Source organism: Gobius niger, assembly GCF_951799975.1.
Source record: "Gobius niger genome assembly, chromosome: 14".
Taxonomy (NCBI): domain Eukaryota; kingdom Metazoa; phylum Chordata; class Actinopteri; order Gobiiformes; family Gobiidae; genus Gobius; species Gobius niger.
In genome coordinates, this window is record NC_136865.1 from 10,578,975 (window position 1) to 10,606,075 (window position 27,101).

At 40.5% G+C, this 27,101-nt stretch overlaps 2 protein-coding genes across 4 annotated transcripts in view; both read left to right on the top strand.

The window, feature by feature from the left end:
• The first annotated feature begins 706 nt into the window (after positions 1-706).
• Positions 707-2,902, top strand: sh3bgrl3 (SH3 domain binding glutamate-rich protein like 3). The gene is made up of 3 exons (XM_079571169.1): positions 707-839; positions 2,007-2,174; positions 2,351-2,902. Exons 1-3 carry the CDS (start codon positions 795-797, stop codon positions 2,411-2,413), a joined length of 276 nt encoding a protein of 91 aa, XP_079427295.1. The 5' UTR covers positions 707-794; the 3' UTR covers positions 2,414-2,902.
• A 1,780-nt stretch (positions 2,903-4,682) lies between these two features.
• The window catches only part of trappc9 (trafficking protein particle complex subunit 9), a 128,456-nt gene continuing 106,037 nt past the window's right edge, over positions 4,683-27,101 (top strand). Inside the window, exons 1-15 of one of the 3 annotated variants that reach the window (XM_079571212.1) lie at positions 4,683-4,772; positions 5,330-5,926; positions 7,544-7,689; positions 7,934-8,059; positions 10,362-10,388; positions 12,038-12,159; positions 12,997-13,122; positions 13,344-13,557; positions 14,320-14,463; positions 16,145-16,271; positions 16,811-16,956; positions 18,948-19,033; positions 22,434-22,560; positions 23,399-23,531; positions 24,731-24,894. In XM_079571212.1, coding sequence (XP_079427338.1) covers positions 5,337-5,926; positions 7,544-7,689; positions 7,934-8,059; positions 10,362-10,388; positions 12,038-12,159; positions 12,997-13,122; positions 13,344-13,557; positions 14,320-14,463; positions 16,145-16,271; positions 16,811-16,956; positions 18,948-19,033; positions 22,434-22,560; positions 23,399-23,531; positions 24,731-24,894 — 2,278 coding nt within the window. In that variant the 5' untranslated portion in view covers positions 4,683-4,772; positions 5,330-5,336. The remainder of the gene's footprint in view (positions 4,773-5,329; positions 5,927-7,543; positions 7,690-7,933; positions 8,060-10,361; positions 10,389-12,037; positions 12,160-12,996; positions 13,123-13,343; positions 13,558-14,319; positions 14,464-16,144; positions 16,272-16,810; positions 16,957-18,947; positions 19,034-22,433; positions 22,561-23,398; positions 23,532-24,730; positions 24,895-27,101) is intronic. The other 2 variants (XM_079571213.1, XM_079571214.1) reach the window with 2 other exon arrangements.

Consider the following 27,101-nt stretch of genomic DNA (forward strand, 5'->3'; position numbering starts at 1 on the left):
AGGGTAGAAACCTTTCTGCTTGAGTGAACAGGTTTCTTGAGATAAGCCTTTCAATAAAATATCAGTTTACCTTACTCAGGCTGTATTTTCAAAACAAGACAGAAGGATAGTTCATGGCACGGGTGTCCAAACTTTTTTCACTGAGATACAGGAAAATATACAAACATCTGGTCCGCACTCAGTAGAGGTCAGATATATAACTTCAGCTCATTAGCAAATTCAATAAAATGTTAACTGTGCTTTTAATTGAATATGCTTAAAGAAACCCCCCCCCCCCCAAAAAAAAAAAAAAAAAAAAAAAAACGACCCTGACATCCCTATGATTATTACTGCTAAGTGTAACAACGTTTTATTTTATTTTTTAAATTACTTTTCTTGTCATTAATATTTTACTTTATTTCTGTTGGTGTGTTTTGTGGGAAGTGGGTGGGACATGAGAGGAAAAAGCACAAAAACTGTCTTGTTTGCAACTTATGTGAAATAAAACGATAAGAGAGAGAATATGCTTAAAGTAAAAAAAATAAAAAATAATAATAATAATTAAAAAAAAACAGCCTTCATCGCAGCTTTATATTAATGGATTTTAATTTATTATATATATGCTTTGTCAAATAAACAAATAAACAAGAGTTGCCTCAGCAGCTTGTATTCTTTGCTATTTCACTGTGTGTATTTTATTTTGAAAGTCACCAACGCCCTCGTGCTTCCGGTAGTCGTTTGCGCTGACCTGACGGCAGTAGGAAGAGAAGGCTACTCTTAGCAGAAGCACAAAGAGGCGGAAAGGAGCTGCAGTTATGGGAGTTAAGCTGTACTACACCACTGTCGCTGCATCGCGGACGGTAAGTGAAGTATTCAGACACTCATATATGCATCGCTGCTTTTATCCTCTCGTTGGGGTGTTGGCAGGCGCTTAACAATGGTCATTCCGATAGACACACCCAGCGTCCATACACCTCCTGACCAAACAACAACGGTGGGCCTGTGCCACTCTATGAGACCCTTTAATAATGTATGTTGAAATGACAAGGTTTGCAGGTGAGCGACATCGCTGAATGCACAGATCTGTCATTTCTATGTGATGTGTCCATGCCGTTATTGTGGCGGAGCTTGTTTTCTGTAAAGTAACAGCAAATTAAAAACAGGCGAGCTGAACGGCGCGTGTCACTTTGGAGAAGTCGCTTTGGAGAAGTCGCTTTGGAGAAGTCGCTTTGCACGCATTATTCTGTAGTTTCAAAACTGACTCAACCTAAAAGTGTCTTCAGTCAAAACGATCACATGTTGATGGCGCATCGTTCTGCTGACGCGTAAATCTTACTCTAAACGAAGAGGGTGATCATCCACCGCCCAGCACCGGGTTATTAGTAACTGTTTTCATTCTTTGCAACTGCTCTCAGTAAAAAAAAAGACTTTGTAAAGAAAATGTATTTAGATGGTGACTCATGTGAGAAGGAGAACATGCTTTGGCAAGAGACAAGCTTGGGCAAACATCTGTTATCTATTAAGTGAAGGCCATTGTGAAAAGCAGACGTTTAGGCTCGCAGGAAATACTCATAATAATAATAAAAAACAGCTTTATTGCGTCTTTTAAATGAAATGTAAAGGTCAACTCCCCTATCTTTGTGTTCACTCTTTAACAAACAAATGCTTTTCAGTTTGGCCTGTGTGTAGGTGCGGCCACTCTTGCAAAGACCCCTCCCAACTTCCTCTGTGGTCCAGAACGATAGCGGATTGTTGACCAGGTTGATAAATCATTACCGACACACCAGATAAAGACAGTTTCTTTTTTCAAGGTGCAGCCCCAGAAAGCAAACATACAGAACGTAATGGCCCGGGTTATCCAATGACAAAGCCTTTTATTTGAGTGTAGGATTTCATTATTTGATCAGTTCCTTCTGGTTGTTGCCGGCCATACGAGTAGTGACCATTTCAGTCTCATTTGCTTTTGAAAATGGACGTTTGTTTTTGTTCGTCGACCATTTGTCAGTCATGGTGTGTTTTTCTTGCAGGTCAAGTCCCAACAGTCTGACGTCATGCGCATCCTGGATAGTAAAGGCATCAAGTACGAGCTCATAGACATCTCCGTCGGGGGGGAGCTTCGGGACGAGATGAGGAACAAGGCGGGAGACCCCAAAGCTGCGCCGCCACAACTTTTCAACGAAGACCAGTACTGCGGGGTAAGACGAGCAGAACTCGCTAACCTATGAAATCAAGTGTCAAAAGTCTAAACAGGTGTGGAGATTTCTTGAATCCAACAGATGTGTGTGCACGTGTCCCGTTTGTTGTGTAGTTCATAGCGGTGCACGTAATGCTGATGTTAAATGATCTCACACTGCTGGTCTTCTCTCCACAGAACTTTGAAATGTTTCAGGAGGCAGTGGAAGAAGACTCGGTGGAACAGTTTCTGAAGCTATAATCACTGACCACTATAGATTACTACATTGATGCTTCCTCCTTCATCTTAATCTGCACCGCTGGCAGTGTCCACTCTCTTTCTGCGCCAGAGTCAATGCCAAAAATCTCAGACGATTCTCGTTCTCCCAGCTGCACCTGTCCAAATCTCAATTACTTTAAGTTTGTTTGTAGTTCTTGTTTCGTTTTGTTTTCCTGTCCTACATTCCCTCACAGTAATGTATCAAGTCTTAGTTGATTAACTGCTGTGCATCCCATGTCTTACTAAATGGACCACATGTAATATGGTTATTGTGCTTCTCATGCTGTGCATAACTGTCATTGCAAAGACACACAAGTAGCAGCAATTCAAATATCCTTAAATGAATAAGTCTTATTTTAGAATATGGGTTGCACTATAAGCAGTTCTGATTATTTATTCCACAAATTTCTTTTTACTTTTTTATCATGCCAATATCTTAGACTTAGAATTAGATTAATGCTGATATATTTCCAATTGACAATATTTGGGCATAAGCAAGAATTTAACATAAAATAAAAAAAATGTTTTTTTTATTTTATGTTAAATTCTTGCTATAATAAACATTTTATATCCCTTAAAACTATTAAAAGTGCTAATTTGTTTGCTCTTACAAATTCCAGCCACATGTTCTCAATAAATAATGTGTGAAATGTATTTTCCAAATTGTGGTTTGACATTTCAGAGCTGTTGCTCTATCTTAGGTGCCAATTTATATACTTTTCCGTGTAGTGTCTGTGTAGTATTAGCACTTATCTGCCGCTCAATTTGTACATTTACAGATCAGCGATAATGTTCAGCACCAATGGGTACTACTCTGGAAAAAAAAAAGCCAAAACATTGCATAGTTTGGCTACAAGCTGGAAGAAATTTCAGTCAAAGTTTTAGCCTTGTAGCTTGTCTTATCTGCGATTAATTGAGTCATCCTAAGAATGAAAATGAAGTAATGCGACTATGCACTGAATCCCTGCCTGATTGTGACTCTTGTTGATTGACCTCACTCATGACTTTCATGGAACACATGGTACATGGGGAAAAAATGAAGTAATCGCCACCTGTTTAGTTGTTTCCTTTCGCTTCTTTGATTATGCTTTCAAAGTTTTATTGTTACGGTTTTGGATCCCTAGCAATGTCAGCCTTTACACAATGTTTGTGCACCGTTTTGTAAATTGTTGGTTGTAAGTGTTTGCTTGTTGATGTATAATCACTATGAACCATCATTTTGACATTCCATGTCTCTCTCTGAGCTCGAGCATAGTTTTTGGACCAATTCCCCTGGCCAAAACGAATATAATAGGGAATATGCTGCTGTCTTCCAAGAAGATTGTGAAAAGTGATTTATGGGTTAAACAATAAACAATAAAAACAGTATCCCAGTTTTGCGTGTGTGTTATTAATAAATTATCCTGTGTGATTTTTAAAATTGGGTCTTGTTTAACATGAAAAATAGGCTTAATTAAATCAACATGTCTTGATTTAATGAGTAGAATACAGTATGTAGTTTTACTGTATTTGTGGCTGAGTAATTGCCTGGCTCTGCCATACTCTTCCCTGTCCATTCCATGCAGGGAGTTAGTCTGGTCACGGAGCAATTGGAGCAGTTTGAACGGGCGGGCCTAACGCGCACAGATTGTCAGTGAAATAAACCAATTAGCGATTAGCGGACGTGACGACAGCTGTGTCCAATTAAAAAAATATGAAGTGAATATAAACTCACGCGGAGAACGCGAGGCAAAATCCTTGACTACTTCATCCAGTGATTAGTTTTGGCTGATGTTAACGTTAATTGAACTAAAAACATAGAGGCGCAGCGAGTGACGTAGCCTTCTCATTTCTCTGTGACGGTCGTGATTGGTTCGGCTCGGCCTTAGCCGCCAATAACAACTTGTCTACCGTGCGTGGCCAGACCCACCTTCTTTCGCGAAGAAAGAAGGTGGGTGTGGTTTATCAGGCTAGCTGAGTAATGTTATTCCTGGGGTAATAGCGGTATCTCTCCAGGAGAGGGAGCTAATAGTGTTATGAACATAGACTGTAGAAAAGGAAGTCCCGTATGAGACGAGCTACAACATGAACTGTACTTTTTAATATGAGAATTACGTTGATATTGTGTTTCAGAAACAAAGCCATGTTTTGCAGCTATATGCACGGCATGTAGTTTTAGGTTTGCACTTCTCTGCACTACCCGCATCTGTGGTTGGAGGTTTTAGTTTGATTTTATTGTGAAAAGTAAAACCCGGAAATACTCTGATCTGTTGTCAAACACTGCACGGGTCGAAAATAAAGGAAGCTGTGGGAGCTGTCAGGTTAACGCAGAGGTAAAATCAGTATTTTCTACAAGAACTAAGTTAGTTGAAGGACCATTGAGGTGGCTGTTAGTATCACTTTCTTTGTGTTTAATCCAAACATCATCTTTGCACTGACTGTCATATATATGAACACCAAATGACTTAGCTTGTCCAGCTATGCTAGCCACACATTCATTTATTTATGAATTAAACCGCCATTAGCATCGTTAATGATTAGAATAATAAAGGCCACCATTTACAGGCTTGTCATATTGAAGTTTGTTATGTGCTGTATATCGAAGTCGCAAACTAATCGATCAAGTGCACGTGTTATTATTCTTGACAATTAATTTAAACCTGGCGTTCTGGCTGTATACAATAGTTATTATATATGCTACATGTAAACTCAGTCTATGATACTAAGCTGTCTTAAACTCTGTCTGTCTATCTATCTATCTATCTATCTATCTATCTATCTGTCTATCTATCTATCTATCTATCTATCTATCTATCTATCTATCTATCTATCTATCTATCTATCTATCTATCTATCTTCTTTTGTCTTTATTTATGTAGTTAATTTGGTGTTTATTGAATTTGTGCTTCTCTCTCAAAGCCCCCGCATGAAGATGAGCGTCCCGGACTACATGCAGTGTGCCGAGGACCACCAGACTGTGCTCGTGGTGGTGCAGCCTGTGGGCATCGTACCCGAGGACCAGTTTTTCAAGATCTACAAGCGCATCGCCAGTGTCAGCCAGGTGAACATCCGAGACTCCCAGCGCCTCCTCTACATCCGCTACCGCCACCACTACCTGCCCGAGAACAACGAATGGGGCGACTTCCAGACCCACCGCAAAGTCGTGGGCCTCGTCTCCATAACCACCTGCGAGACCGCGAAAGACTGGCCCCAGACGGCGGAGCGCTTCCACGGGCAGAAGGAGGTGTACAGTTCAACCCTGTACGACTCTCGCCTGCTGGTGTTCGGGCTCCAGGGGGAGATCGCGGAGCAGCAGCGCACAGACGTGGCCTTCTACCCCAGCTTTGAGAACTGCTCGGATGTGGAGAAAAGGGTGGAGGATTTTGTGGAGTCGATCTTTATAGTCTTAGAGTCCAAAAGGTTGGACCGGGCCACAGACAAATCCGGCGACAAGATCCCGCTGCTCTGTGTGCCCTTCGAGAAGAAAGATTTTGTGGGGTTGGACACTGACAGCAGGTGAGTGGGATTCATGTACCAGCACCCACCTGTCCAGCCCGACTCATAACAGCGCTGCCCAAGAAGTGACTTCCTGTTTCGATCCAGCACACCAAAATAAAAGCACCATCTTCTTCATTAGTTCAACAACTTTCTTTCTTCCTAACTGTTAACAAACAAAACACTTAAAATGTGTGTATTTAATTATATCTTGCAATGTGTGCTTTTATTTTGGCGCGCTGGATCGAAACAGGAAGTCACTTCTTGGGCGGTGTTGTTATGATTTGAAGTCATGCACAGAGTCAATTGGCATTATTTCATGTTTTGGAAAGTTGTGTTTTTGTAACTCTTTCTTACAGCTGGTTGCTTTTCCCATGCCAGACACAACCATTACGTTTAGAAATACCATACCCTATATTTTCCTAAAAGGCTGTTATCTAATCTACATCTACAATCTGCATTTTTTGTAACATTGTTGGTAGAGGTGGGTGATAAGAAGATATCAAATCCAGTAGATGCTCACGGATTACATTTATTACTATTTTGCAGTAGGCATTGCTTGTTCTCTAAACTGAACTCTTCTTCCTAACTGTTCGACCTGTTGTACATATGTTTTCGAATGTCCTGCTGCTTCTCCATTACTGTCTCGTCTTCTGTCAAAAATCTGCCTCTTTGATTTTTGCTGCCTTCATTTGTGTCTGTTCACTTGGGTTTATTCTGTCTTTCTCTTTTCCGTCACACTGCCCTGTGAGTTTATTGTTGGGTGCCAAAAGGTGAGACGTTGTTTAGTGACGTAGGTTTGTCTGCCCGTAGTAATCCCATCTGTGCTGTTGTGCATTTGCTGCTCCCTCCTTCACCTCTAAACTACTGTGGCTGCAAAGACACAGTTAAACTCCGTCTGTGTGTGAAACGCTATGATGATATTTAGTCAACGCGGTTTGAGTGAAGCGTTGAATGAATTTGACCACATACATTGGCGTGCTCTTCCAACAGCAGCTGGTGGTAGTTTAAAGCTAATGGAGAAATATGGGCCCAGAGCTGCCATTGCTGCTTGTCCAGGCTCCAGCACATTCCGCAGTTTGACGGATTTTGGCTGTAGAAGCCGGATCGACACTGTAGCCACATGCATCTCATATTGGTATTCATGCGAGCATATGCTAGCTGCCAGTTTGGCACAGCGCTACAGTGAGGCATATCAACATGGATGCGGTCACACAGCATCCATGTCCAAGAAACTGCTTTATTCCTCTGAGCAGATTTGTCCCGGTTTTGTATTCACGAGACAAGCTCTGCAGAGATTCACACCACAATCACAGAATTGTGCTGCTAACTAAGTGATAATTAGTAGTTTGTAGATTTCTATTTCCACAAATTTCCCTCTAGATGAAGTCTTTCAGAATTCTCCAGTGTTGAGTGTTGTGATTCAACAATACCTCCTGCTCTCTCCTTGTTGCTATTATTTGCTGGTGCTTTCCTTGCTCCAGCCATCCCCTCTGTGCAGTAGTCGACTAAATTATTAAGTTATTCTCAAATCTTCAAAGAAAAAGTTTCATGTGAAGCTGTCAGTCTTAAGCATTAAGACATGAAGCTTTTCTCTTCCCTCGCCTTGACTTTGTGTCGCCTGCTGTGTCTCCTCAGGCACTACAAGAAGCGGTGCCAGGGCCGGATGAGGAAGCACGTGGGGGACTTGTGTCTGCAGGCGGGAATGCTGCAGGATGCCCTGGTCCACTATCACATGTCGGTGGAGCTCCTCAGGGGGGTCAATGACTTCCTGTGGCTCGGTGGTGAGACTTGTTTCTTGGAGTTTCTATCGTTTAACATTTTAATACCTTTGTTCTGCAAAATGATTTGATCCCTTTTCAACAAATGTTCTTAGAAGTTTGATTTAAAAATATTTTATTATTGTTTTATTAGTAAAAATTGCTCCCGACAAACATAACTTGCAAAATGAGATATGAATGAGATCAATTTCAAAGTCTTGGCTGTATGAGATCTCAAGCGTTGTACTGTCTGCCTGTACCTCTCCAGCTGCGTTGGAGGGATTGTGTTCAGCTTCTGTCATTTTCCACTACCCCGGAGGCACCGCTGGGAAGACGGCAGGACGCAAGCCAAGCATATCCCAGGCGGCAGACGCAGGGAAACGCCACCGCCCAGGTGAGCGTGTCAGTGTGTCTGGAACATCACGGATCTGCACTTCATGTCTGTGCGCATTAACACTGATGCTAACTTTGTATGTCCCTGATGTTATTAGCCTAAACGTTTACTTAATACTTGTCTGCATTTGTCTTCCTGTTTGACCTTAAGTAATGCTCACTCACTAACTTGCAAATTCTACACAGAACACATGTATACAACTCTACTGCATTGTACAATTGGGCTGCACAGTAATATATCAACATGCTACAATGTATCACAAAATCACTGAAGTCTTCCACCTGATTGAAATTTGCATCTGACTGACATTTTTTGCGAACACAATCTAAAAGAATAATGTGTTGTAACTTCAAAATGTGCTAAAGTTCAGTTTTAGTCTTGGTTCTTCAAATTTCGTGAATAATAAAAATAGTAATGTTAGGCTTAAGCTTGTATTGCGCTTTTCAAGCCTGTGTTGCCAAGTTTCTATTGATCCTGGCCTATTGTACATGTTTTTAGTGGTAGGGGAAACCAAGGCACCCGGAAGAAACCTGTGCAGACACGAGAACATGCAAACTCCACACAGAAAGGCCCCGTCCCGCTGGGGATCAAACCCTCTTACTGTGAAGCACGAGCACTGACCGCTGCACCACTGCAGATTTTTCCCTCTTTTGTCCTGAACAAGAAAAAAGAAATGAAAACGTTTTTTTCCTTTATTTACTGGAACACAAACTGTGTTGAAATGGCTTCGTGAAATATCAAAATGCTATAGTTATCACAATATTCAAATTGAATATTGCCATTTTTCCCCATAGCCTTATATTTATAGACTGTCATTGCTCACTCCTCCCCATTTACATGAGCTACTCCATTCGGGAGAGAACCCATGATGGCAGCTCAATCTCCTCCCACAGAGCGTGTTACATAAAACAAAAACCTGCGTGGTTAAAAATATTTCACTCTTCTCAGCGTTGTCACGGGAATACACTGTATTTTTAGAAGCAGTAAAAGTCTTCGGAGACAGGCTTTTAAGTTTTTTTTGACACATGTAAAGTCCCTTTTGATTTACAGAAGCCTTCTGGAGTCGCCCCGATTCACTCGTGGGTGGTATCGCAACCATGTCAGCCCCCCACGATGAAGACCAAAGAGAAGTGCTTTCCTCGCCCATTGTCCTTTCCTCATATTGTGCAGGCTTATTTGTTCCATAAGTGATAACCAAAATAAGTTACATTGCGATATTGTCACAATTCATGCATTTGAAATCCTTTAAAGCTACTCTAAGAACTCCACTTTGCCAGATCAGTGTGGTTGCATTCCCACATTGCGTCACTAGATGCGCCACCTTCACAAACAATGAACAAACTTTGTGCCGCAGAAGGAGTCGAGCGCAGCACCTCCCTCACCTCGCAGCATAGTACACCCCTCACCACGCCCCTCACCACACCCCTCACCACACCTCCTCCATGTAAACACAAACACGTGTAGACATCGCATGTTTGAAGCAGCAGACGCCGCAACAGTTAGCGGCTAACACAGAGTTTGGCATTATGGCAGAAGTTTACAAAACGATCGTAAACTTACAAACATCTGATGCAGCTGAAATCCTCATGAAATGTCCGTTTGATTAATAATCCAACATCTACAGGGAGCCGTCAGGTCTTTTTTCTCTTCATGATTACAAAGCAAAGCAGGCACTGAGAGGCTGTGGCGTTCAAGGGTTGCAGGGAAAAAGGCCCCGCACTCTGAGCTTAGTTCGGGAAATGGAAGTATTATGTTCTAAATGCCAAAAATAACAGACTTTGCAGAACAGAAAGTTGCAGTTTAGCAAGTCTCAAAATGTTTGATCTTCTTTATTCTGCTGATAAACGTGTGTTGCTCACAAAATTAATGAGATTTCTGTATCACATTGAATGCATGATCAGAGCAGCGTGTGGAGGGGTAAGGGGTGTGGGTGACAGGGGAAAGCCAGGTGAGGGGAGGAAAATAAAAAATCAGAGACATAGCTTAGTGCTGAAGTGCAGCTAGAAATGAAATATATGTAATAAATTCAAAATTGCTTTACTTTTTCCACAAAATTAAATAAGGCAGCGGGTGTTGCGTTTATAGAGACTTGGTGTGGTGTTTTGGACAGAGAGACTTGAAAATCTGTTGATTTCAAACTACAAAGACCAAATGAACAAACGTCCCCCGACACATTTTGCATGTTCTTAACAATAAGTTGAAGTTGTAATTTGCATGCGGTTTCTCTTGCGGGCTGAGCTAACACTGCTAACGCTGTGCTTGTTGTCATGGAGTGAATCTGCTTCTTTGTCTCTGTCTGTAGGGGCTCAGGAGGTTCTCATTGACCCAGGTACGGTACGCCTAACCAAGTCACGTTTGCATGTCCTTTTACTATCACCAATTATTCACTCCTGGCCACTTGATGTTGATGTAGGTGTAGGAACAATCTTGATGATTTTTTTTTCTCCGTTTCACTGCTTTTGTTGTGATTTTATTTGCACTTTGATTCATGAATTCTTCTCTGGCTCTGCGGGTATTGTTTTATCCTGGATGTAGGCGGGGTTCACATGACAATCAACAATAATCCATTAACACTTAAACAGCCTATATATAGTTTATTATTGAGGTCAAGGACAGGCTAGAATTTTATGGTATCATTTGCCTTTTAACTGTTTTGCAATGGGTAATGTTGAAGATGAAGCTTTCGTGTGTATCCACATGGAGGGAAAGAAACAAAAAAAGGATGTGACTTACAAAGATAGAAATAGTATAACTGCAACAAGTGCACCAATGGACCATGAGTGAGTTCTCTAGAAACTTCCTTTTTTTTTATACCTTTCTTCATAAAGTTGCCACAGATTAATATTCAACACTAACAAGAATTATTTAGTCAAATGAAGTAGTAATGATAAAAAAAAAATTGTATTTGCTATAAATGATCCAAAGCAAAAGTTGTTTTCACTGTCGTATTAAAAGTTGTGGCATTACGCAATACTCAAGACACAGGATAAATAATGCAAGTTTAGGGACCAACAAACAATAAGGTTCAACAGATATGGTTTTTCTGTTTTCCCTCGATCTGAAATCAGGACAATTTCTAGAACGTCATGACTGCAACCTGTTACACGTGTTTCCCTTCCGTTTGGTACCAGCAGGTGGCAGTGCGGCACCACTGACCTTGCTCCCTTCCACATTAAACACGCTGTTGCTTCAGCTCACTTCTAAACCATTTTTATGATTTCTACTGTTTTTTTTTTTTTTTACTCGACTGCTTTATTTAGCTCTTGTAGTTATTATTTGCGTTCGCCAAGCACACACTTGGGTAGGAAAAAAGTTGGCCACTGTGACTCCATCACATTGTTGCCATGGTCACAGCATGTTGCCAGGCGATATGCTCTCAATTGTTATTTATATTCTGATCAGATTTGGGCCATCAGTTTCTTTTATTGTCTTTTTATGTGTAGATTTAAGGTAATGTTTCCGATGACATGCAGACTATTCATAGGCTTTTGAAAGGGCTGCACAGTTGAGATTGATTTCGCTGCACACATTTTAAACATATCTAGGACCTTTTATCATTTTTAGAGAATACTGAAATATGAGTTGGTACAAATATATCCAAGAGTCAGAATAGACACGGGGTATTCTGGGATTCACAAAGAATATTGTGCTGCGAAACAACTGTAGTGTTTGCCTTTTTCTTATTACAATATTGCGATGATAGACTCGATTGCAATTAATTATGCAGCTTGAAGCTTTGATATTATTGAGCTCAAATGTATGATGCACCTTGACATTTACTTCACAACAATGGGCTTGTCTCGTGGTTCAGTTTAATTTCCTTTGCGTGAATATGTACAGTATTTGTATATGGATGTCATGTGATCCAAATCCACTGTGAGGGCAGTTTCTTCATCTTTTATCGTTCGTTGTTCTGGTGGATGGTTGTGCTCTCTATTGTAGCTGAGATAATAACATCTTGTCCTGTGTATTGCTCAGGTGCTCTCACAGCCAATGGCATCAGTGCAGATACCAGCACTGAGATCGGACGGGCAAAGAACTGCCTGAGCCCTGAGGACATTATTGAGAAATACAAAGAAGCCATTTCCTACTACGGAAAGGTATGTACGTTATAAAAAGCAAGTACACGTTCAAAACATTTAACATGATTTTCCTTTTGTGTATCCATTACTCCTGACTTGTTGATGATAAACTAATTTTCCTTGGTACATACTGGTGCAGGTAAAGTCATAATGGTTTGAGTCAATAGAGGGCAGTAGTTGGTGCTGGCACAGTGCTCTGAAATACCTCACTTTAGTGAATGCTGATAGCAGCTTTATTATAGAGCCGTGCTTCTTGAGATTAATAATAAACACAACCTTAAACCTAATGTACAATTAAATAATTTTATATTGATGTTTAACTGAGACTGGAGAGACTGGAGAGACTGGAGAGACTGGAGAGACTGGAGAGACTGCGTCTTCTCTCACAGATTCATGTTACAATTTACCGCCATCGCCCCATTTTGAATAGGATCATTGTTCTCCCAAACTATTTCATTTTTTTCTTCATTTTTCTTCATTAGTCTAATTACCTTTTAAACTGACCTCCCTGGGCCCTTTTACCTGAAACTAGTTAATTCAGAATTAAATTACTTCTCAACACGCAGCTATTGAGTGTTAATTGAATCTTAATAAGGAGACGAGGTATGAAGTGGAAGATCAAATGTAGCACTGACATATTCTGTGAGGCTTCAGCAGCAGCAGAGCCAGGTTTTCAGGGACAGTACAAACAGAGGGACTCTTGTTTCTTACACACTGCACAGCCTGATGAGGGTGACAGTGTGTTAATGAAAAAACATTCTATGAGGCGGGCTACAAGAAGTCAAGCCAGCAGTGCTCATGAAGTATTAATTTTTCATTAAGACTCCCATGTACTTGTTCTTCTTATCTGCACAGTACAAGAGTGCAGGCGTGATCGAGCTGGAGGCATGTGTGAAGGCTGTCCGGGTGTTGGCCATTCAGAAAAGGGCCCGAGAGGCCTCGGAGTTTCTGCAGAATGCAGTCTACATCAACCTGGGACAGGTGTGACGCCACTACTCTGGTTGCTCTGCCACATTAAACACGACTCTTTCCTCAGGAAACGATTTGATTAACTTTTCATTACAAAACCTCTCTCCAGTGAGCCTGCACGGAAAATGCAGACAGTCATATGTCTCTGAGCTCTATTGATGAACTTTCTCCTGCTACAGTTACAAAGAGTACATAAAGGAAAGTTGTGCACTCACCTTGTTCTATTATTGCAGCTATCTGAGGAGGAGAAAATCCAGCGCTACAGCATCCTGTCAGAACTCTATGAATTGATTGGCTTCCATCGAAAGTCCGCCTTTTTCAAACGTGTGGCTGCCATGCAGTGTGTGGCTCCCACCATCCCCGAGCCCGGGTGGAAGGCCTGTTACAAGCTGCTGCTGGAGACTCTGCCTGGATACAGTCTCTCTCTGGACCCCAAAGACTTTAAAGGTGTGACTTCTAAACATCTGAAACAACTTCATACTTTGATGAACAATGGGATAATGGATGTTATATGTGCATTTGCTTTGCTGCATATTCAGGTGACTTTTCAGTTCATTGTTAATTCAATTCTAAAGCATTGCTTGATTTGATTTTGATTTATTATGTGAAAATAAGTCAAAATAAAATCAAGCAATGTCTTGGTTCAAAGCTTTAGTGCAGAGCCTGGCTGTCGGACTCTGCTGTACGGTGAAACCTCTGCTATCTCACACTGTTGACCCTGCTCTGTGCTCTCTCTCAGAGGGATGTGTTAGCGCAGCCAGAGAGACAATATTTCATGATTCCGTTTCTTTACAACTAATCTTCAAGGGATATGTAAGATTTGAATGACTTAGCAGAGAAATGGAGGGGGGTACATACACATACAGTGTAAGCAGAAGCATTTCAGTAAAGCTGCTGTGCTGCGTAAGGGCGAGTCTAATCATTTGTATTCTTATTATGTGGAGCACGCATACATGGAGTATTTCACAGTTTAATCACGGGCTGACAGCACTGGGGACTGTGGTTTTCTGATCCTGCCAGTCATCTTCCCTCTGTGCTAGTTGTCTGAAATGACATTTGAATCTCGTGTAATATTAATTCTGAATTCTGAATTTTGTAGAATGAAGTTTAGTATATTTTCATCTTCTGTTTCGTCTTTTAAACTTTCAATCGCTGAAACCAACAACCGATGGCCTTGTTCCAGTAAACTGACCGGTCGGTGTCTTTCAGGCAGTCACCGAGGATGGGCTGCTGTACAGATGCGTCTTCTGCACGAGCTGGTGTACGCCTCGCGCCGCATGGGCAACCCGGCCCTGTCTGTGCGACACCTGTCCTTCCTGCTGCAGACCATGCTCGACTTCCTGTCCGATCAAGGTCAGTTAAGAATGCAGACGCTTCAGGAAGTATTCACACATCATATTTTTATTCATAAAAAAAATGCATTTGTCTTTTACCACAGATCTAAGCCTTTATGACTCTACAACCTTTCTATTTGTAATGGAATTTTATGGTGATCATTGAGGAAATTTTACCAAAAGCAAAGAAATGCTATTTTTTTCAGCATCAGGCGGCATCATTATGAAATGGATTTGATTAAAAGAGCTCCTGAGAAGTATTATACTTGTGGGAAACTGTAGTGACTGGTTTCATTTCACAAATTCAGCTTTGTTGTGAGCTTCTAGTCCAAAGCCAGCCCTGTCTTTTTGTGGTTGTAGCTTTATACCATGTGTCCAATTCATGCTCTGTACAAAAGACTGCTCATTCTTGGCAGGGTTGCAGTGTTGTGTGCTCTGACCAGAAATCCTGTGCAGCCACCAGATATAGTTTTTCACTGCAGTGGTGAAAGCCAGACAGTCCACTGGCCACACAATACAGGTGGCCAGAATCCTTGGTTGGCGGCACAGCTTTAGAAAGCGGGTGAGGACGTGAGGCCAACCGTGTAAAATATTAAAACGTTGACAACCTGTGGAATCACTGGTGCTTGTTCGTCAGCCATGGAGATAGCTTTATCAAGTGTTGATTCCTTTGATGACTGCTTTGCTTTTCAAAGTCTGAGCATGGATGTTTTGCATAACCACAACAACACAATTTTAAATTATTTATGAAGCTCTAAAATTGTGTTTTCTGCCCTTTGAGGTTTAGTTAAATACGATCGTACTTGTTTTTTGAGAGATCGGATCTACTGAAACAGACTAAGAAATGTTCTATTGCTTGGCATTGTTTTCAGGGGTCATGAAAATGTACTGGTAGAGAGTGAATTTTAAGATGACAAAAACAGCAGGCAACAAGATTAAATGCTGTTGAGCAGCTGTCCTTTGTTTTCGACAAAATGCATCAATAAGCAGAACAATGTGTTCTCTAGTTTGTTCCGAACATCACCTAATATCTGTGCATTGATGTTCTTGTCTTGTAATTGGGCCGCCATACACAGTACAGCAGCTCCAGTGATACAGTTAAAATTTCCACCGATTGTTGCTTCCTCCGAATTTGAGCCAATTGAAGGGTTTGCACGAAATGCTGGTTCAGGATAATAACTGCTGCAACCAGATCCCAATGTAGTCAGGAGGTTTACTGTCTCAAATCTTGAGATTAGAGACATGAACTTCAAAACTAAAGTGTTTGAAGTTCACTTTAGTTTTTGAATTTAAAAAATTACATTTTGCTTTTGTGAAGCATGTTTAAAGTAAACCAAGCCTCACAGTTTTAAAGAAATGACAAATCAATGAGAGACAAACTTACTATTATCTATGGTGTTCCTGCGGTGACACTTCCGTACAGAACATTTTGCACACACTACATTTTTGATGGCTACTCTCAAAAGATGCTCGACAAAGCAAACTATAGGGCTGGCTGAACACTGAGTTCTGAACTAACTCAGTGGCCACCCAGTAGAAATGAATGTTAATACCTTACTGCTGAAAGGTTTTACTCCTCGCCTGAGCTTGTCCATTTAATTTATACACACAGCTTAATCTCAGTTAAGGACCAGGTGCAATAGATGTGTGGCGAGCTTCCAGTGAGCTCAAATGTACTGTATTTCCTCTCGTCTTTACAGAGAAGAAAGAAGTGACCCAGAGTCTGGAAAACTACACATCCAAGTGTCCCGGTGGGATGGAGGTCATCACACTTCCTGATGGCCTGAAGCTTCCACCAGTGCCTTTTACCAAGCTCCCTATTGTCAGGTAGACCATTATCTTGTGTACAATGTTTTCCTTTCTGTAGGTCTTGGCTTGTTTGCATCTGTCGTTTGTGCGGGGGGTGTAGTTTTTCTAGCATCTAACATTGTGTAAACCCATTTGACAGACATTTCACTTGAATACATTAATTCAAGCTTTATTAAGGACACAGAAACCGATCTTCTCCGGGAACAAACCAGAGGCTTATGATGCAGTTAGGCTGATTCAATGATGAAAGTGGAGTAATGCACTTAGGTTTGTTTGTAAGTTTTTGTTAGTTATGACTTTTTAAAAGGAGTGTCTGCACACCTAAGTGGGCAACAGGTACCTAAGAGATGAGGATACTTGACCTAAAAAAACAAAACAAAAACATTTTGGGCCCAGTGACCTTCATTGGTCTTATAGAAGCTCAGGTACTTGTAGGTAATGCTCCGATAACACCACTAAAGAGTGAAACCGCGTGCGGGGGCTTTTCTTTATTTTTCAAACATGTTAGTAACAAGCAACAGCACCCACTGTGATGGTTGTACTTTGATTTCTTTTAGATCTGTGAAGCTTCTGAATCTCCCGGTCAGTCTGCGTCCTCATAAAGTGAAAGGCCTGCTGGGACAGAACATGGCCACCGCCAGCCCCTTCATCTACTCCCCCATTCTCCTGCACAACAGAAATGACGAGCGCAGCAAGAAGATCGGTAAGCTGTGCATGCAGGCTGATTTAGCACAGTTTGGATTCATATACTTGAGTTGCCCCCTGGAAAACAGAATTAAAGATAAAACGTAGAACTGGTTCAGTGCCTGCATGTATCAAGTCCACTGACGTCTGTTTTGTGGACAAAACGCCTTCGGCCATAAAAACATATAAATAAAATAGATCCTAGCCTTAACAAGAAAAGTACAATTCTTGTACTCCAATCATAATGTGTTTTGTCTGCAGCTTTTTCTTTGCAAAGGCCCAAATTAAATTTTAATTTAGTATTATGTAAACGAACAGTCAATAACAATACAATAAAAGACGGCTTAATAAAGTTATGCAGAAACTTAGAGTGAATTGTGTGTTTGCAGCTGATGCTTTTGCTTTTATTTTTGACTTCACCATACCGAAACAGAATATCAAGCTTCCCTTGCTTCCGTACATCGCAGAGCACACAAACTGTAACCAGTGTGTGCCCATTGCTAAAGCTTTAACCTCTTTAATCTCCGCATTGTATCCGCAACAGTTAAATAGAATTACAGTAATAGCGACTTTCATTCGTTTTTATTCCCTTCTGTAATCTCTCAGTGAAGAGTGCACCATGTCAATAGTCTTTTAGACATCATCACATGTAATTTAGATCCAGCTCTAATGGCTACAGACGCTACAGAGAAAAGCTGGCTCGCTCCCCAATGGGACATCACCGTTGTTAGTATTCGGGGCATGATGTCTGTAAGTGCACTGTGTAGTCACTCAGAATATATATGTGTCTATTTCTTGCTCTTTAAAGCACGTACTCAGACTTAGATTGATGTTAAGCTATAAAACAAGCCCTTCACTAATGGCAGATTGTTTTCCTTGACTCTCTTTTAAGACCTGTCCTAGTCCATGTCCAAATATTTATTTGAGTGATGGGCTGTGACTAAAAATCTCTCTCACAGGAAAGCAGTGTAAGTGATATGCATCTACACACTGTGATGCTTGACTCGGGACATTTCCACACGATTCAGATGTGAAGCACTGACCTTTTGAGCACAACACTTTATCTGCACTGCCGCTCATCACCCATTATTAATATGCTGACTAAAGATGAGACCATTTATATTGTAAAAATAAATGTATGCTTTAAAATGTATCTGTATTGGTAAAGTCACAGCAGACTTCCCTGGATCTCTTGATTCACATAAATAATCCTCAGCAGCTTTTCTGTTGTTTTTAACAAGCAATTAAAGCCACACAGAGCCATGCAGGTAGTAAAAAAGGTCATCATACCCGGGATTCATCACAGTCACTGTAAAATTTACAGTGCTGTCTTTAGCTATGATTTCATTTTCCTTGCTTTGACGGGAGAGTCGCACCACAGCGCAGCACGTCCCAAAGATGGGTTTAAGGTCCGGACTCTGTGATAGTTTAGTTTAGTTAAATCCAGCTGACTTTTTTTTGGGCTGGGTCGTATTTGCTGCATCAAAACCTTTTAGTGTAAAATCTCTATTGCGTCTTGAGAAGTTCGACCTGAGCTGATACAAATAAGGCGATGTTTCACACTTAATTGGGCTGCTGCGGACATGTTTCTTGTTTCTTGGCAGTAATATATCTTTCCTTTGACTTCCTTGATTTCCCAGGGCCAATATAGCGAGAGTTTACTTTGCATAAAATCCCTTTTCCTGCCTGGTTCAGAGCTAGGGCTTTCCGACTTCTTTTGCAATTCTATTTAAAGTAATGCATTCCCCAGATTGACTTGAATCTGTTATATTTAAAATGCAGACGGTGCGGCCAGTGAGACTCATTTGGCTTCACACTGTAACAAACCTTTATAGGTGAAACTCTCGGAGAGGGAATATTATTGACGCTTTAAGATGAATGTCTGTTTTATTGTGCTCTTTCTCGTTAGCGCCATAGAACGTCCTACAGATTTTTATATGTTATTTCATTACAATTTAAACACTTCTCACCCTAAAGTACTTTCAAAGTGAATGTGTTTTTGTTTCCCAGATTTCCAGTGGGTTCAAGGTGATGTTTGTGAGGTCCAGCTCATGGTCTACAACCCGATGCCTTATGAACTCCGCGTGGAGAACATGGTTAGTAGTTATGTACTGCTCAACATACCAGAAATAATGCTTTGGTACATTTTTATCAGCTGAGTGCATATCTGTGTTTGGTGTTTGTTTAAAAGAAAATACAACAGAACCACTGAGACAGGAATCAAAGTCCATTTCTGTAGTTTCATCGTGGTATAAGTTGCATCATTTGTAATGTTCATCCTTTGAATACTGTATATTTATACGCTCCATAAATTAAGTACAGAGGTGCAAAAATGTAAATGCCATAAGTTTTGTACTTCACCCAAAACCTCAATAATAGAAACAGTCGTCTTCTGCTAAAGGCCAGTGGGACACAGCGGTGTGTGCTTCCGTCAGCAGTGATGTTACTCTAATTATTAGGTAATTCAGAAACAAATTGCCTTAAAAACAGTGTAGCATAGTGTGAACGGGACACAATGAGGCTTAATTGTGGTGGCTGTCTGAAATTGGCTTGGACAGGTCGTGCTGTTTGATTGAGCTACCTTGAATTGTGCGTTAACAGAACGTGCCGTGTTAACCACAGGGAACGCAGATAACGTCTCGTCTCAGGAACATCTGCATAGAGAGCCTGGCCTGGCTCCGTTATCACACAGGGCCTAGACCACACTGACTATCTGCAGGCGTTAATTGTTTTTAGCCATACTTGATTATATAATTTAATTTATTAACCAAATTAAGTTGATCACCTGGTAGGTTTAAGTATGTGCAGGCCGAGTGCTTGACTGCTTGTACGAGGAAAAGTTGTTTTGCATTTGCAGAAAAAACGTTTTTTTTCTAACACTCACGTAACTTTTCTCAGAAATTGATTGTCACGATGAAGTTCCTATTGTATAATATAAGGTAACTGTAACTAAATATGGAGTTAAAAGTTAAATTAGGCAAACAAGCTTTTGCTTCTGTCTGGTTTTGGTCTCACATGGATTGTTTATATGTAATTTGAAAAAAATATGTCATTTTGTGTGACAATAAACAAGTGAAGCTCAAAAAATCAGAATATCGTTAAAAAGTGCATTCATTTCTGGTGTTCAACTTAAACTGTGACACTAGTATATGATAGACTCACTACATGCAAAGTGACATATGTATAGTCTTTATTTGTTACAATTTTGATTATTATGGCGCAGCTTGAAAAAACCCAAATTAAAATATATATATTTATATAATAATCATCAAAATTCACATGTCACTTTGCTCGTCATGAGTCTATATCATGTAATTTCACATTTTAAGTTGAATTACGGAAATATATGAACTTTTGAACGATTTCCCAGTTTCACCTGAATATTCTTCATAAGGAGAACAAATGAATTAATTTACATAGCTCTCAAAAGAGATTTTTAAATGTAAATTTATTCCATAAATGAAAAAGACAAACATCTTTGCAATCATCTCTTAAATTATATTTAATTTGTTGAAACTTAATCATGTTAAGCTTTAAACCTAGTTTGAATTGTTTTATAGTAAACTATATAATATAATGACATTTCATAAAGTTTGAATTAATAAATAACAAATGAGAATGTTCATAATACCCAACATTATTGCTCAGGCGTTTGGCACCTTTCTGTAATAAAACTATATCATTAACTTAAGTGTGTTCTTGAGTTCTACACAATAGGTCATACAGTATATGAGAGAATAGCCAAGGCTTTATTACTCAGAAAATCTTTTGTTTTGTTTAGAATCCCAAGTGTTTTTGATATTTTTGCCTTAATATATAGTATATGACGCTTCCATGCTAATTTGGAGTAAATTACAACACAGAGGAATTTGGAGTTACCTCTTTTTACTTCCAAATAGCATAACTTTTGTTTTTTAGATATATTAAGTGACAGCTCACTAAACTAACAAAGATCCCAGAGCTATCCAGTCCCAATGATGACTATTTTGACTTACTGCTCGATAGGTAAAATGAAGCACGTTGATGTTTTTAGACTCGCATGAATGATAACCGCATGAGCTGCTTAATTACAGGACAGTGAACGCTATCACAACAAAATGTATTTTTCTATTACTGAAAGTGTTTGGTCCCAGTCTGATGAATTTAGTTCTAATTTAACCTTGTTTTGGTCTTAAGTTATTTTTGTTTGATTTGACACAGTTTAACGTGAAAGTAGTAAGAGTAGAATATCACAATAATGTTGTTGCAGTATTCAGGACAGTTTTAAAACAGCATTTTTTTCATGTGACACTGGCCTAGTGGCGTGAAGAGGAAGCAGCTTTGAGCTCAGCTCAGACAGATACAGACAGATGACGTAAGCGTCTCTGGACAAAGTAACTCACCGGTCACCAGCGCTCCTCTTTACAAGCCCTACTGAACATGCACACTCAAGGTCACTCCTGCCCGTCCCTCGCCAAGGTGACCCTGCAGTTTGGCACAACAAGCTCTGCCACTCTTTCAGTACATGACAGCAACACGAATACCCGCTTTGTTTGGCACTATTGATTTTCTATTAAAGTAAGGCCTTTTACCTCTTCCACTAACCTTTTGTTTCTAGACACTTGTACACTCTACTGCCTGCTTCCAGCAAGCAGCAAATAAATTCACAAACTCTGTCTGTGATTGATATCTCTGTGGCTACAGCTCTCTGTCAGTATTAAGTCATTTAGTGATGGCATTATTCTATCACAACCATGTTTTGAGCGTAGCCTTATATATTTAGGTTTATGTGGACCCAAAAACTGATCAGATTGAACATATCTGGATCTTTTGTTTGGTTACGTCTTTCTAAAACAGGGAAATGCCATTTATTAATTCTTGAATGTTGTGAGTCAGGGCTTTACAATCAAGTATTTCATTTAATTTGACTTTAGTTTGTGAGTTCACTGCATATGCAGGCTAACCATTTTCACATGGTCAAAATAAATAAACCATTTCTACGGAGTGCTTGAGCTCTTCTGTTGCTCATCGCTCAGAATGGACTGAATCCAAGGAGAGTCTGAATGAGAGCCGCAGCACCTCAGGGGGGCCCGCTCGTCAGCAGCCTCGCCTCCAGTGAGGTAGTGTCTGCTTTTAGCGATGGATGCAGTCATTACGTCACTGGGGCCATCTCTCACAGTCTGCCGGTGGGTACAGGCAGTGTGAATGCTCACCTCCCCACAAATGAACTGTGCATGTGATTTCATATTAGCGTCTAACAGTGTCATTGGTTCACGGTTGATGGTGGATCTCTGAATGAAGTGGTGACTCTTTAATACAAAGGTCCTAAGGATGTCTGCGTTTTCAGAGCCAGTTGGGGGATTACTGTGTCGCTTACATGAGAAGATTGCTGTTTAGTAATCAAAGCCACTACTTGCTGTAAACAGGTTGATTCATCAAGCTGTCCCACAGAGGAGAAAAAAAGATATGAAACATTTTGAACATTGTTTTAGACTTAACAACATTGCCTTTATCTAGGGCTTGCTGACCTCTGGAGTGGAGTTCGAGTCTCTCCCGGCTGCCCTGTCCCTGCCCGCTGAGTCCGGCTTGTACCCCGTCACTTTGGTTGGTGTTCCTCGTACTGGTGGCAACATCACAATCAATGGTATGTCAAGAGGCCTATTGTAAAATTGTAATGTAAGTAAAGGATGATTTTTAAAATGTGTTTTTCACAACATGTCCTTGTGTTATCAATCACCTCGAGTCTCTCTTTCTAAAACAGAAAAATTACGTTAATCATGGGAAGTAATCATGGAGTCATCAAAGCAATAACATCATCAGCTTTTTAGCATCTGAAAAGCATCGCTGAGCTCAGAGAAATGGTGTCAAAACCAGACTTAGAGAGACCATGCGTTTGTCTCCAGCAGGTTAGACTACTGTAACGGCTGCTCACTGTCAGACAGCTGCAGTACAACCAGAACGCTGCTGCTCCAGTCCTGACAAGAACCAGGAAGTATGACCAACCATATTAGTCCAGTGCTCCGGTCTCTGCACTGGCTTCCTGTCACTCAGAGAATAGAATTTAGCACAGCTCTACTTGTTTGCAGTTCTTTTCATGGTTTAGCACCAAAGTACATCTCTGACATGTTAGAGCCGTATGAACCATCGGGCCCTGAGAACTTCAGGGAGGGGCCTCCTGGTGGTTCCAGAGTCAGGACTAAGCATGGCGAGGCTGTGTCTCAGTTTCATGCAGCTAAAATCTGCAACAGTCTTCATGAGGATGTGAGACAGGCCTCAACTCTGACAATGTTCAAATCCAGGCTGAAAACACTTCTTTTTACTCGTACATATGACAACTGAAAGTATTTTATCTGCACTCTTGCCTTTACTGTAATTGATTTGATCTGCTTTCTTCTAATTTCATGCAACTGTGAAGCACTTTGAATGGCCTTGTATGAATTGTGCTCTACAAATAAACATACCTTACCCTGCTTTGTGCACAGGATACCACACATCAGTGTTTGGGGTAACTAGTGACTGCCTGCTGGACGGCTTGCCTAACGTCAAGAGCAGCGGTTGTTTGGTGGAGGTCATTCCGTCTCTTCCTCGTCTGCAACTCAGCACATCACTTCCACGGTCAGAAACCCATTAAAAGATATCATTTTGTATAGAATAGGAGGTTTTGTGTCTATTTGGGGGAAACCATTGGAGGCTATAACTGAGGCTCTCCACTAGTGGGTCAATAGTCAGTGGTTGATTTTCAAAGGGCTGTACAAAGCAACATAATTCTCCGGACGATCGTAGATGCTAGGATATTGTGACAGTGGGATATATTATCACTTCAGGTGCACAAACATAGACACCTGTTTTGTTTTGTACTTGGTGCAATGTGTTTATTAACAGTGGACTGCAACAATGGAGCTACATTTACTGTCCTTGTGAAGAAGACTGAATATTAATAATCAAAAGCAAATTTTCTCTTTACCCTCTCTACACACAATGCTTTAAATAAAAAGGATGTAGTTAAATTTGGTGCTTTTTCTAATTACTTATATTCTTTTGCATTTATACTTAGGGTTACCTTTTTACATTTACTGTTTATTTAATTAAAACAAGGCCACAAACACGGCCCACAGCATGTGTGTCTGGAGCTTTCCCAGGATTACTGCAATTTCCGCCAGCAAATCCTGCAGATACTCCAGAAGAAATGCTGTGTGGCACAATGTGTCAAAAAGTAAATTTCTTGTGACAGCACAAATATAGCAGGCGGGTTTGTTTACATACCTGTGAGGGGAAAGGAAATTTTCAAGCTACTGGAGTAGAAAACATGAGAGGAGAAATCATGAGTTAAATTACTAGCTGAGAATAACAGGTGAAGCTGCCTGTGGGCTGTTGTAAATCATACTGACAGCGGAGCTGCTGCGGCTGCAAAATCCACTTTTTAGGTCAGGCATGTAAGTACAGCACTTTAGCAGCCTCTGATGTGGAAAATGTTTTTATTCTCCCCTGCTGGAAAAAAGACCTGTGCAGACACAAGGAACAAATGCAATGACAATGAAAAAAATGGCCCCATGAGAACTGAAACCACTAAGTCACACTAGTTACAATTTGTACAAAGTTGCAGTTAATAAGATAAAGGAATATTTATTTTACTTAATGTAACACAAACAACGAGGCACAATTCATGGCAAACCTTTTTGTTTCATCGTCTTTGTTTTGGTCCAATCAAAATGAAAATAATGTATGAAAGCTTTCAACTTTTGAACTGTAACCTTTTGTAATGTTTGTCTCTGAGGTGATTATGTAATTGACACACTTTCTTCTCCCATTTTCAGGTCCGCTCCAACTGCTCAGCCCATGTCCAAAGAGGAGATTTCCAGTTCTGTGTCTGTCCAGTTGTTTAATGGAGAGACCCAGCAGCTGACCATCACTTTGGAGAACATTGGAACTGAGGAAATCGAAAGCCTGGAACTAAATTCTAAAACTGTCACCACCAAAGGTAAGGTCGTCGATTAAACCTGCTGGTATAATATTGTTGGTTTTTTGAATCTCTCTTCTTTTCTGAGCTACTATAGATTGCTTTAGCCTGAACTCTTAACTGTTTGTCCAACTCTAAACCGCAAAGAAGTTCAGGGCATCCAAGTCACTCTAAAGTTTTACAAAGTGGACATAGAACAGAACTCCACTACTCTTGTTTTATCACTATCATCTATTCTGCAGCGTATGTCCAAGATTATTTTACACTTCTTCATTAACACATGGGTTTCTGTAGCTTCTAGTGCCCAATGTTTTGAGTTGAGCATTATCAGCACATTTTGGACAGTCTTTGATATCATTGTTCCCCCCAGTCTGTGTTTGCGCTCCTCTCACAGTCAGTGCAGAGCCACGGAGGTCAGCCTGCTTTCCCTGCTCCTACATCTTTGATGCACTTGTGGGTTTTCACTTCTCCATCCCTTTGTTGGACACCTGCTCTGGCTGTCAGTTCTCTGCGGTTCTCCCGTTTCTGCCAGAGTGGCCCAGCCTCCAGTTTTAACATTTGTTTTTTTCACGTTTTCATCCGCGAGTGATAAGATCTCCTTTGTACATCATGTCGCTAATGTCAGGCCGGCTCTTCATTTACCATTTCGGTATCATTCAGTATCATTTATCCACTGTTTACTGTGCGTATAAGAGTAGATGCACAAGATGTTTTCCACCCATCTATTTTTATGTTATTGTATGATGTAACGCTAAACAAATCAGCATGCTGTGAGAAACCCATACACATTATTTTTCTTTTTACAGTCACTTGTGCTGATTCTTCTAAATAAAATGATCTGATAAACAAATCACATTTTGTCAGTGCATTCAGACGTCTAAGCACAAATAAACCGGAGTTTTGAGCAAGACACAGCTTATGCATTTACTCATTGCGTACGGGTGTTTTGGTGACACACTGGGACAGATATAGTATATATTGTTATTGAGCTGTTTTTTTTAAGCTTTTAATAGTATGAACTTGGAATACATTAGTGAGTTTTGTTATTAAAAATGTAGAAGTACTCGTATAAAGTTTTCTTCCTGCTAAAGAGGAATAAATCTGAATCCTCTGAGATATGTAATTGTGAGCGCTACTGTATCTCTTCAGACTTTCCGAACAGACTTGAGCACGCGGTTAAGGCTCATCAGGCGGAGATGCCTCCCCTTTGACTCTGTGCCATTTACTTTGATATTCTTCGTAGCAAGCCTCATTACAGCTCTAGGAAACGAGCCCTGTGCAATTAATTCATTGTCACCTGAGCTGCAAGATGGTGTTTTATGTCAGCGTCTGTTTTACACAATTTCAAAAGCCAGATATTGTTATTGAAGCCGTAATAATACAGATAATACAGACCAGATAAGATAATGAAGTTCATCAAGTAGACCTGTGATGACTAATCTGATTAATAGTCCACTAATGAAATAATCGATGGCAAATGTTGTAGTTCATGATTCACATTGTCATTGTTTGTTGTCATTTTACAGTTTTTTTTAAGTGAAGATGTACAAGTCAAGGTTTCTGTTTTCTGTGACCCCTTTCTTTTGCTACACTTAAATTTGCTTTAGAAATATATCATGGATAGTTCAGAAAAATAGTCTGCAACAAAACTGCCCTTGTCCTTTTCTAACCTGCAGCTATGAGTTGATGAGACGCCTTTGAATCGAGCTCTATTTTCAGGCCATTGTTGGGGTTCGTTGTGGGGGCTGATAATTACTGGATGCTGCCAGGACCTCGCTTTACAGTTGAGTCACTTGTGTGCTCCTGCCGCCTCTTGGTCCCTTCCCGCAGATAACCAGCATTTTTAGTTTAAATCATAACAAGAGAAAGTCCTAAATAGGCCCTCAAGTTTTGAGCTGACAGTTCAGCCAAGGCACTCAGTGTCTGTCACAGTGGTTAAGTGGATCGACTCAGACCTGTTGCTATGCTACTCATTTATTCTACTAGTTGTTAGCCTGGCCCCTGTTCCTGTTATTTCTTTACAATGCCTTATTTCGAGGTGGCAGCCTCATAATGACCCAGAGGAACCTTCTTGTCTGTCTATTCTGCACAAAGAACCACATCTCATTGCAAATAGATTTTTCAGGTAGTTTTGTAATAAGCACATTCAAATACACAGAATCAACTGCACCTTACCGAGTCAATAGGGACAAACATAGCAGCTATTGATATAAACATCTAGGAATAAT